Below are 12,784 nucleotides of genomic sequence, written 5' to 3' on the forward strand. Positions count from 1 at the left end.
GTGAGTAATTATTTACTTTTATGTGCTTCCTGGATTTGTGTGTGAATTATGTATACTGGGTATTTCTTATTTAATCCCCCTTTTCTCTGTCTCCCCTTTGGCAGCCTGGATGGTGGAGTTCGGTTGCATCTGGAGTACACTAAAACCGCTTCTGGTTGGCGGCTAGGTATTTCCATATATGTGATGCACCCATGGTAGTCCCTATTTTCCTTTCTTTTTTTTTAGGCTTTTTTTTTTTCCTTCCCCTCCCCCAGTTTTGGGGAGAATAAAACTTGTACTTATAATAGAATCAGTATCTTGTAGCTAAAGATGATTGAAGTTTCGGTAATTTTAGTCTACTGTAGTGTAGTTGATTTTATTCTGGTTATCAGGAGTTTCCTTGAATTTAATCTTTTATCTAAATTTCAGTTTACTTCAGTAGAAAAAAACACTGGTTCTGATCTTACTTGGGCCCAAAATCTTTTGAAATATCTTAGTGCCCTTCCTTCACTCATTGACAAGCACATTTGTAGCTGGAGTGATCATTCACCGAGCACACTCACTTCTGGAAAGGACAGATATAAACTATAATCACTCCTCCCTCCTAAACCCAACTTACACAGCCAGAAAGTCAGGGGGAAGGATTTTTAGAGAAGTCTGCTCTTATAATTTCTGTACGGACAGCAGGACCACCAGTGCATGCATAACTCAGTGTGACATTTGTCTGCAGGGCGTGTGTACACGCACCCATCCTGCCTTCTTGCTCATCAGTGCACACGCATCATTTCTCTCTCTTCTGATCTCTTTCAGAGTACTCAATACTATGACATGCGCTGGTCATGCGAGCACCTCATTATGGTATGGATCAATGCTTTTGTCATGCTCACCACACAACTGCTACCGTCCAAATACTGTGATTTGCTACATAAATCAGCTGCTCACCTGGGCAAGTGGCAGAAGCTGGAACATGGGTCATACAGTAATGCTCCACAGCACATGTGAGTAATCTGGAGGGTAAAGCCACACATAGAAGCATCTTTCTACATACTGCTGATCTTGTTTATTTGCTTTGTGTGTCATTCTTGTTCTTGGCTTTGACATTAAATTTTCAATTTTCGTCTACTGGATGCTTGTCATCACTCTAAACTGAACACAGGGACATTTAACTCATTTCCACCACCATTCCCAATCTAGCCTTATATACCTCCTGCCTTTCAACTGCCCGGTCACCATAAAGTGTGTAATCTATTTCCCAAGTTATAATAGTGGAGTGTTTCTTACAATCTTAACCCTTTACCCAAATTTAAAGAGTCATGATATATATTTTAATTCTCTTTTGAGACCTTTAAGATTCACCTTCTCATCTTCATTGCCATAGCTACATAGCAGCTAGCTAATAATCTGACATTTAGGCAGCTGGAATTTGCGTCTCACATATTTTCTAATAAATGCTGATATGTTCTAAGTAATTTCCTGTGCTTGCACTTTATTTATTTATTTTTTCTTTTCTTCATAAATTCTCTAATGGATGTTTTCCTGCTTTTCCCTTTTTCAGAGAAAACTGTTTCTGATGTAGCTGATTATTCCTCTCATTGTGTCCCCTTACTAGTCATTTCTGTGCATGATCCCTTTGATCCAAAATGGCTAACTTTTGTTTCCTTTCCTCTGAGCCCTTTATCATTATTTGCCTCTCAGACCTGAACCATCTTCATTTCCTTCCTCTTCTAATTTGAACATCTCACAAATTTCATCACCTAGACATTCTTTCCTAATTAAGTGGGACAGATTGAGGTGACCTTCCCTTCCCCTCCCCTCCTTCCCCTCAGAGTCCTCCCTTCAATTATCTGCCTTGATGTCTGATACAGATTAGCACAGGCCTTCAAGCCCAGGAACTGAAAGAGATTGGGCCAGGCTGAAAAGAAACCTGACTGTGGGCAAAGGACAAATTTCAATAAAAATTGAAAATACAATCCACAGTGCTAGTACTGTACATCTTCAGGCTCCTGATGGCACATGGCCATGAGGTGTATCATCACTTTAATGCTGGTAAGTGTGAGCAAGGTCAATGGAACATTTTCTGAACTGGGAAAGCTTTAGGGTGCTAGAATTTTTTTTTTTTCTAAACATATCTAAAATGCTGACCCAGTTCTTACCCTAGGAAACTAACCTTTTGAAAATCAGGAAGAAGTGAATTTAGATTTTTTTTTTCCTTACAAAACTTAACCTGAAGATTCCTATCCCCCCACTCAACTCCATTACATTAGTGCTGGAAAGAATGAAACTTCTGTAACTTCTTTTTCTTAGAGACAGCTCTGTATCAATAAACCAAGAAAACGAAGTCTGTGTGTCTCTGTGTCCTTCTGTAGAGCTTCTTGCATATATGAAATATTTGAAGTATGTGATCAATAAACTGCTAATCTCTGGCTTTGGAAGATAGACTTCTGCAGTCATGTTGGTTTGATGTGTTAATTTCTCCACTACTCTTATTGCCATCTACTCTCTCTTGTTTGTTCCCTCTAGCATTTCTACCAGTAGACTCTTGGGATTGAAATGGCAGTCTACCAGCTTATACTTGATTTTCTGGTTCATAATGCTGAATATACATACATATACATATATATATATATATATTTTTTTTTTTCTGCTTGTTCTAAGACTCTTCTCTATATACCAACTTAACTGTATCATTGCAACCTCTTTCTATCATATAAGAATTCTGACTTTTTCTAGTTTGGCCTTGGAATTACTGTATTTTCTGAATTCAGGCAGATGAAGCCTTGACTACTTAATTTCTTCCATAGAAGTTTAGCTGGTCTTGCCAGACACTATCTTATCTGTAATTGCCAGTATTCTAACATTGCGTTTCTTTCTCCCATAGTTGGTCAGAAAATACAATATGGCCTCAAGGGGTGCTGGTGCGGCATAGCAGATGCTTATATAGAGCCATGGGGCCTTACAACGTGGCAGTGCCTTCAGATGTATCCCATGCTCGCTTTTATGCAAGTACCACTTATTTTCTTTGCAAACACGATTAGTTTGCAGAGTGGTTGTGAGGTAACCACTCTGTAAGCACCTTGCAGAATGTGCATAGCACACTCTAGGAAATTAATATGTGGTCATTATTACTACTTCTAAAGTAATGCCCAATCTTTGGAAATGTCTTCTGAGACGTCATTTGAAGGCCCATAATTTTATCCCAGCTTCAGTAACTTCACAGCAGGTTTCTCTAGTTAACATTGGAATTTGTGGAGCCTAGTATTACTTGAAACAAGTGAATATTTAAGACTCTTGTTTTTCATCATAGGATTTTTACTTGGAGTAGCATGGTTTAGTAATGTAGTAATAATATCTTTACTAGATTGTGTCCACGTCCTAAAAGATGTTTAATATAGTAGTAATGGGATGGCTTTAATTTATTTTGCCATTTATCAGATCTGTTGTCTCCATATAATGCCTTGGTTGCCTTTTGAAAGTCAGATAAATGCCCTGATCTGTAGACTAACTTTTACACAAGGAAAAAGGGTTTAAACGTTTTAAAGGAGGGCAGGAGTAGGTGGCATAATGATTATGCAAAGAGACTCTCTTTGAAAGAGAGAGAGCCTGAGGCTCTGAAGTCCTAGGTTTAATCCCCCACACTACCACTAGCCAGAGCTGATCAGAGCTCTGGTAAAAAGAAAAGAAAAGTTAAAAAGGAGGGAGTCGGGTGGTAGTGCAATAGATGGCACAAAGCACAAGGACTGCCATAAGGATACTGCGGTTTGAGCCCCCGGCTCCCCACCTGCAGGAGGCTCGCTTCACAGGCGGTGAAGCAGGTCTGCAGGTCTGTCTGTCTTTTTCTTCCCTTCTCTGTCTTCCCCTCCTCTCTCCATTTCTCTCTGTCCTATCCAACAACAACGACATCAGTAACTACAACAATGAAACAAGGGCAACAAAAGGGAAAATAAATTAAAAAAACAAGTATTTAAAAAAAAAATAAAAAGGAAAAAGCAGTAATGTGGGACACTGCCTTTGAATGGAAATCATATTTCAAGAAAAGAATAGGGGAAAATCTCCTTTTTCTTCCCCCCCTCCATCCCACCATCCTTCCCATAGAGGATAGGTGGACTTTCTGGTTCAAGAGGAGTTTACTAAGGGGCTTTGCAATTAAATGCTGGGAACTTGCATCAGTGCAGGATACTTACAGTCACCGTGGTGAAGGGCGGGAGTGAGGAACTTCTCGCCATGAGATCATTTTGTCTGACCTTGCTAAGGCAACTATAGGTAGGACTTGAAATTTGGTAAATCTAGGAGTTTTTTCATAGTAACATTAATTGATAATTTCTAAATCAGTAATCTTGTATGGCCAACAGATAGTGTTACAGATATCCAACTGGACCGTAGCAGGAAAAAAGGTTCTTCAGCCCTGGTGAAGGGGAAGACCAGGCATGGTGGGGAATGGAAGGGGGATGGAGAAAGTGAAAAGTGCTTGAATGAGGAAACAAGTATCTATCCTTCTAGACTCCTATGATCATTGTGTTACAGTAGTTAAATAAATAAACATTAACAAGTTGTGGTTCAACTTGCAATACTTACCCCCTTCTAACTTGCTAATGTAGGTGTTTCTGTTGTAAAACCAGCTCACCAACAGTGATTTTCACATTTACAAATGACTACGTTCTATGTGGTTATATAAATACCTACATTTTTCCTTTTTGGTCCTTTATCTAGCCCCCATCTTAGAGAAGTAGATTTCTTGTTATCTTGGCTAAAATGCATACTTAAAATGTAATCTAAGAAAAATCTCTGTAAGCAGAGTTCCTTTTTTAAATGTAACCCCTCTTGTTGTCTCTGGGGCATTAGAGTAAAATTGATTATTTGTTGGGCAAAAAGGAAAAGACTTGGTCTCTAGAGCAAGAAATCACCGAATATTCACAAATGGATCTATTTGTTATTGCATATAGGGGCCTATAAATATGAAATTATTTTAGATAAAAATGTGATAGCGGGGTCAGGCGGTAGCACCGTGGATTAAGCGCACGTGGCGCAAAGCACAAGGAGTGATGTAAGGATCCCGGTTCGAGCCCCCGGCTCCCCACCTGCAGAGGAGTTGCTTCACAGGCAGTCTTTCTCTCCCCCTCTCTGTCTTCCCCTCCTCTCTGGGTTTCTCTCTGTCCTATCCAACAACGAATGACATCAACAACAACAACAACAGTAATAACCACAACAAGGCTACAGCAACAAGGGCAACAAAAGGGGAAAAAATGGTCTCCAGGAGCAGTGGATTCATGGTGCAGGCACTGAGCCCCAGCAATAACCCTGGAGGCAAAAAAAAAGGGGGGGGATGTGATAACGACAGTACTTTTATGTGAAAATGACATTTTGCTTTGTAACTTCCTTACAGTTCCTGTTCCATCGTCCATTAAGGCTGTTAAATCTGCTTATCCTTATCGAGGGTAGTGTTGTCTTCTACCAGCTGTATTCCTTGCTGCGGTCAGAGAAGTGGAATCACACACTTTCCATGGCTCTCATCCTCTTCTGCAACTACTATGTTTTATTTAAACTCCTACGGGATAGAATAGTGTTAGGCAGGGCATACTCCTACCCACTCAACAGTTACGAACTCAAGGCAAACTAAGCTGCCTCTCAACAATGAGGGAGAACTCAGATAAAAATATTTTCATACGTTCTATTTTTTCTTGCAATTTTTATAAATATTTAAGATATTTTATATTTTGTATACTATTATGTTTTGAAAGGTGGGAAGGGCAAGGGATATTAAATGAATCCATAAAGAAGATGATGTGATCTTTCATGTGTTAGTATATTTGAATACACATATGAGAGGTGTCCCTCTCCAGTAAAGACATTGATTGTTTGTGTGTCTCTGGAATAACTCATTCATTTATGAACATATATCATTTGTTGCAGTACCTTTGGTGTCTACTTTCCATTTTCTTTTTTCTTCTACTGAATAATAAGATTCCAGTATGGGTGAAAGAGTGAGCCTTTGTGTGGGATTCTCATTACTGCCTACAGAGAGGAAGCATTTCTGAGATGGGAACTTATCATTTAGGTCTGCCCTGTGGCATTTAAGTGAGTTACTACCCTGAAGCTTAGGCCGCTACTGCTATGTTTCCTTTTCTTTCACCCTCAGAGCTTTTTAATTGATTTTTTTTTTTTTACTAGTTTTTGCTTGAAATAATACTTTTTAAAAATACGAAACCACAATGTGGCACACAGCGCAGTGGATAAAACCTCAAACTCCCAAACATGTGGTCTAAAGTTCATTCCCCAGCATCTTCTGTGCCAGAATACTTCACTGGTTCTTTTTCTCATATTAGCAAGTAAATCTTTTTTTTTTTTTTTTAATGGAGGGGTGGGGGAAATAGCATAATGGTTACGCAAACAGACTCTCATGCCTGAGGCTACAAAGTTCCAGGTTCAATTCCCCCACACTACCATAAGCCACAACTGAGCAGTGCTCTGGTATTTCTCTCTGTCTGCATCTCTCTCTCTCAAAAAAAAAAAAAATTAAAAAAAAAAAAAGACATAAAGCCCTAAAAGTGCTCTTTTTTTTTCTTGAAAAAAAAAAAAAGGCATACGGTTGGACTGGTGAGAGATGAGCATATAAACCATGTGGGCTAGAGTGTAGGCAGGTTGAAGATACTGAGCAACTGGAAGAGCGAGTCCTTGCCATGTGTGTGACCCAGGTTCGAGCCTGGCCCCCACTGAGTTGACAGAGCTTTGGTGATGTGATCTCTTTCACTCTCTGCCTTCTCCGTCTTTATCAAAGAAGGAAAAAGAATGGGTGAGTCCTTTGCTAAGTTACCATGGATGTATTAGAACAGCAGCCAGTGGCCTGTTTAGGATTATGAGTGAAATGGGAATAAATACCCAATATAAGAAAGTAAGTCTTTGGAATGAACAAAATAGCTCATAGGGATAACATGCCTTCTTTGCTATGCACTCAACCCAGGTTCAAGCCCTACCCCACTGCATGGAGGAAGCTTTGGTGCTGTCCCCTCTCTCTCTCTCTCTCTCTCTCTCTCTCTCTCTCTCAGTGGAAGAAATTGAATCTGCTTACAATGGCATGAAAAACAAAGCACTTGTACATTAAAAGCTATGAATTAGGGAGGCAGGCGGTAGAGCAGCAGGTTAAGCACACGTGGCGCAAAGCGCAAGGACCGGCATAAGGGTCCCAGTTAGAGCCCCGACCCCCCCACCTGCAGGGGAGTCACTTCACAGGCAGTGAAACAGGTCTGTAGGTGTCTTATCTTTCTCAACCCCTCTCTGTCTTCCCTTCCTCCATTTCTCTCTGTCCTAACAATGATAACATCAATAACAACAACAATAACTACAACAACAATAAAAAACAAGGGCAACAAAAGGGGGAAAAAAAAAAAGCTATGAATAACCATGAAAAGAAAAACACCAGGAAATGGAATGTTATTCCATGCTCTTGGATTTGTAGAATTAGCCATTAAAATGACCATCTTACCAAAACAATACTATTCAACTCACTTCTTTCAAAATCTACCTGAGCTTATATAAAGGAATAGGAAAATGTTTCAGGAGTTTATACAGGATCATAAAAGACTAGGAATTGTACAACAAGGGCAACAAAAAGAAAATAAATGTTTTTTTTAAATCTTTAAAAAAAATTGCCAACATGATCCCAAGATAAAGGAAGAGAATTAAGGCATCAAACTCCCTGTGTTAAAACTATATTACAGGGATAAAGAAATCAAGACTGATATGAAACAAAAAATAGCTACTCAAATCAATGGTATAGAGCCCACCAATAAACCTTTGCATTTAATACTGTAAATGTTTTAAACATATAAATTATATATAGTGAACTTAAAAAAATAATTTCAGGGGACGGGGGAGATAGCATAATGGTTACTGCAAAGAGACTCATCCCTGAGGGTCTGAGTTCCCAGGTTCAATTTGCCACACCACCATAAGCCAGAGCTGAGCAGTGCTCTGGTTAAAAAAAAAAAAAAAAAAAAGTCTTGTCCCGGAGGTGGCGCAGTGGATAAAGCATTGGACTCTCAAGCATGAGGTCCTTCCTGAGTTCATTCCCTGGCAGCAACATGCACCAGAGTGATGTCTGGCTCTTTCTCTCTCCTCCTGTGTTTCTCATTAATAAATAAATAAAATCTTTTTTAAAAAAGTCTAAACAACTTCATAATTGTATTGTCAATATTTTAAACCACGTCCACTACAAGTTTCCCCATGTTTATTATTGGAACTTTCAAGCAATTTCTATGTCTGTTGGGTTGAGAACAAATTTGAGGGATGACTGTACTCCTGAAAGTTTAGATACAATTCCTTCAGGTGGAAATACCCAAAAGGAGTTGGGTATGTTGATCAATGTATAAAAACCACATTGGGCAACAGTATTTTGTGAGTGTTTTAAGAGTTACATATTGGTCATGAGAGGGACTGAGACCAGCTTTCTCTAGAAGGTTGGTGAGGACAGCAAAGGCTGGCAACACCTTCACAGATTTAGCTCGTCAGTCAATGTTAGGAGAGAAGAAGCCCTTACCAGTAAAGCCAAGGCAACATTCCTATGGAAGAGGTTTTTGCCTGGCATATTGAAGACCAGAAGATAAATCCCAGTGGGGAGGGAATGAACTTTTACTACTGTGTTTTAAACATATGCATAAATTATATAGTGAACATTTTGACATTAAAATCATAACCATGCTGTGTATAAACCAAAATCCAGTGCAAGCCTCCCCGTATTTAGAGTTCAAAATTTTCAAACCATGCATAAAAGGCTGGGTTCAAGTCCCTGGGGATCAGGGTAGCCTGGGGAGTTTAATGAGTTGTGGAGCAGTGAAGCAGGTGTCTCTCCCTCTCAATCTTCCCCTCTTCCCCTCTGCCCTCTACTATCATAGAAAATGGCCAGGAGTCGGGCGGTAGCACAGCAGGTTAAGTGTACATGGCACGTAGCACAAGGACCCATTTAAGGATCCCGGTTCGAGCCCCCAGCCCCCCACCTGCAGGGGAGTTGCTTCACAAGGGGTGAAGCAGGTCTACAGGTGTCTTATCTTTCTCTCCCCCCCTCTGTCTTCCCCTCCTCTCTCCATATCTCTCTGTCCTATCTAACAACGACATCAATAATAACAACAATACCACCACAACAAAAAGGCAACAAAAGGGAAAATTAAAAGGCCACTAGAAAGAAGAGTGGAGTCATGTAGGCACTGAGCCCCTAGCACAAACATTGGTGTGTTACGAGTGTGATATGAGAATGTTACTGACATTTTCTTGACAAAAATTTAGGCTTGGCTTTCTCTCAAATGTGATTAAGAGAAGCAGAGAAGCTCTGCCTTCACAGCTTTTTCTCATTGTCTGAGAACACTAGGGTAAACTGACATACCCCCTCAGCAGGGACTGAATGATATCCCAGTGGTAGAATTTCTGCCTTGTAAAACAGAGGTCCCAGGAAAGGAGGGGTGCTTTTAACACTGTGAATGTTTGAATCATGTGCATCAACCTATATGAATCTTAAAAAAAAAAAGTGGACCAGGTGGTGGTACACCTAGTTAAGCACACATATGTGCAAGGATCTGAGTTTGAGCCCCTGTTCTGCACATGTCTTGGGGGAGGGGATTGCTTCACAAGTGAAGCAGGTCTTCAGGCGTCTCTCTCCCTCTTCTCTCGTAATTTTTCTCTGTCCTATGCAATAAAATGGGGGCGGGGAATGGCTGCCAGGAGGTATGGATTCAGTATCAGCACCAAGCTCTAGTAATAACCCTCGTGGCAATTTAAAAAGTAGTAATAATATTCATATTATTTATTTATCTATTTTCCCTTTTGTTGCCCTTGCTGTTTTTTATTGTTGTTGTAGTTATTGATGTCGTCGTTGTTTGGGATAGGACAGAGAGAAATGGAGAGAGGAAGGGAAGACAGAGGGGGGGAGAGAAAGACAGACACCTGCAGACCTGCTTCAGGGCTTGTGAAGCGACTCCCCTGCAGGTGGGGAGCCGGAGGCTGGAACCAGGATCCTTACTCCAGTCTTTGTGCTTCGCGCCATGTGCGCTTAACCTGCTGTGCTACTGCCTGACTCCCATAATATTCATATTTTGAAACCATCTCAAATGCAAGACTCCCCATAATTGGTATTAAAATTGTCAAGTGGGGTCCTGGTAGTGGTGCCTCTGGTTGAGTGCATATGTTGTAATGCACAAGGACTTGGGTTCGAGCCCCTAGTACCTACCTACGTGCATTTCATGAGAGGTGAAGCAGATCTACAGGTGTCTGTCTCACAGGGTTTTCCTGTGAGCACAGATGGAGAGTCCTGTCTTATGGGGATGAAGTGTTACTTTCTTTGTGGCTCAGTGATCTGAGGGAGTTTGGGTCATAAACAGCCAAGAAAAGGTCATATAGAGCTGGGAAAGGATGGAGCATACTCTGGGACCTTTTTTGTCTCCACAGAATCCTACATAGAACAATCTGTCCTTAACCTCACCCTTAAGATAAAAAAAGATAGGATGCCACTGAAATAGTATGCAAGTACAAGAATCTCTTAATTCCCTAATTGAAATGGTAATGCAGAACTGTAGAGCTTTAGACAGCTGAAATTTGGGTCACCTGGGCCCTCCTAAATGAGACACATTGCTTTCGGTTAAATACCTCTTCTCAAGTAGAAAAGTTGCAGATTCTCAAGAACATAAAGAGATTATTATTTGTCTTAATTTATTTTTATTAGAGCATTGCTCAGCTCTGGTTTATGGTGATGTGGGGTATTGAACCTGGGACGTTGGAGCCTCAGGCATGAGAGTTGGGCTATCTCCACCACCCCATAAAGACGATTTTTTTCTCCCCACCCTCCTAATAAAAAGTATTGATGACTTAAAAGCTGGCAACACTACAGTGCCGCCATGGCTCCAATCCTTAGTACAGCCCCAAGGCTCTCATGTGGATATGGATTCTGCCCGTCGTTAGCTCTTTAATAGTGGTATTTCTTCTCTTGTGTTTTGGATCTTGCATTCTTAATCTTTTAACCCTATTTATATCTTGTTGCTACAGCCATCAAGTAGCAAATGTCTCCACCTCTCTGTAACCCATGGCCATTCTCCAGCATGTCCCAGAAAACTGTCTCTCTGGGGCCTCACCCTATTAGGGAAAGGATAGATACAGGCCTGGGAGTATGGGCCAACCATATGAGAAGGGAAGAATTTTGAGAGTACACCAGGAAAGTAGTGGGAAGAGTTTTAAGAGCTCACCAGGAAGATAGCTACCTCTGGGAAAAGTTGGCTGCAGGTGGGATCAAAGCAGAGAATAAATTAGGCAAAAATTAGGCAAAAAAAAAAAAATTAGGCCACACCCTCACTCTCCATGGCCCTCGTGTCTGTGCGTGAGCTACTTTGCACCTTAAAATCTATTTCTGCACACTTTCTACCTCACTTCTTTGAAATAAAGTTTGAAATTGAATTTGCACACCTAGTCCATGGAGTCTTTCTTAATTGTTCTGAAACATGAAATGAACCAACAACCCCCGAGAGAGGGACTAACCCTTAGGCCCTCTCTTGAACCCAGGGCCAGCTCTTCCACAATAATTCTATACCATAGCCCAAAGAGTCAAGTATTATTGCTATCATTATCTTCATTTTTTTCTTTTATGAGGTTTGAGAACTTAGTTAACTTTCTTGAGGTACCTAGCTGATGGCAGAACCTAAATTTGAACCTATGACTGCCCCCACTTACTTTCACTTCCCCGGCCCCCCACAACCAGGCTATCCCTGGGGATTCAGTGCCAGCACAATAGATCTGTGGCGCCCGGCAGCCATCTTTTCCTTTTCATTTATTTTTTTTCTCTTTTATTTGATAAGATAGAGAGAATTTGAAGAGTGGAGGTGGAGATAGAGAGAGGAGCGACAACTACAGCACTGCTTTACTGCTCACGAAGCTTTCCCCTTTCAGGTGGCAATGGTGGGGGGCTTGAACCTGGGTCCTTGTGCATGATGGATGTGCTCAATTGGATGTGCTTCACCTAGCTCCTTTTAAATTTTGTTTTGTTTTGCTTTGTTATCAGGGTTATTGCTGGGGCTCAATGCTTCCATCACCCTTGGGAGCCCTCCCTTCTTCCTTCCTTCCTCTCTTTTGATAAAGGATGAGACAGAGAGAGGAGGAGAGACACATGTAAAACTCCTCCACTGTTCATGAAGTTTCCTCCTCAGATCCCTGCAAATGGGGTCTAAGAGCTTGAACCTGTGTCCTTACACATGTGTGCTCTACAGTGTGCCACCATCCAGCCTGGCAAGCATGTTTTCACTGCAGATGTCACTAGGTTCTTTTTTTTTTTTAATTTTTTAAAAAATTTATTTAATTTATTTATTCCCTTTTGTTGCCCTTGTTGTTTTATTGTTGTAGTTATTATTGTTGTCATTGTTGGATAGGACAGAGAGAAATGGAGAGAGGAGGGGAAGACAGAGAGGAGGAGAGAAAGATAGACACCTGCAGACCTGCTTCACCGCCTGTGAAGCGACTCCCCTGAAGGTGGGGAGCCAGGGTTCGAACCGGGATCCTTATGCCGATCCTTGTGCTTTGCGCCACCTGCGCTTAACCCACTGTGCTACAGCCCGACTCCCGTCACTAGGTTCTATGATTACTTTTCTCATGGCCCATTGCTTTGACACATCCAGCATCCTTCTTGTTTTGTGATAGCCCTCCACTAACATAATTACCCAACTACACCATTAATATGACCCCTAAAAAAAAAAAAAAAAAACCCTTGACTGACTCAATAGAAAAATTGAATTTGGTTGTCCAGGAGGTGGCACAGTGGGTAAAGTATTGGATTCTCGACTAT

General features: G+C 41.0%; 1 protein-coding gene across 3 annotated transcripts in view; it reads left to right on the plus strand.

Annotated features, from left to right (window-relative positions):
• Positions 1-5,833, plus strand: part of TMEM39A (transmembrane protein 39A) — a 43,203-nt gene extending 37,370 nt beyond the window's left edge. For 2 of the 3 annotated variants that reach the window (XM_007532107.3, XM_060198312.1), the window contains 3 exons: positions 790-977; positions 2,858-2,978; positions 5,360-5,833. In XM_007532107.3, coding sequence (XP_007532169.1) covers positions 790-977; positions 2,858-2,978; positions 5,360-5,593 — 543 coding nt within the window. In that variant the 3' untranslated portion in view covers positions 5,594-5,833. Of the gene's footprint in view, positions 1-789; positions 978-1,844; positions 2,026-2,857; positions 2,979-5,359 lie in introns of those variants that run through there. The other variant, XR_009551648.1, reaches the window with a different exon arrangement.
• Positions 5,834-12,784: the final 6,951 nt, after the last annotated feature.

The sequence above is a fragment of the Erinaceus europaeus genome, chromosome 9 (genome assembly GCF_950295315.1).
Source record: "Erinaceus europaeus chromosome 9, mEriEur2.1, whole genome shotgun sequence".
Classification (NCBI taxonomy): Eukaryota; Metazoa; Chordata; class Mammalia; order Eulipotyphla; family Erinaceidae; genus Erinaceus; species Erinaceus europaeus.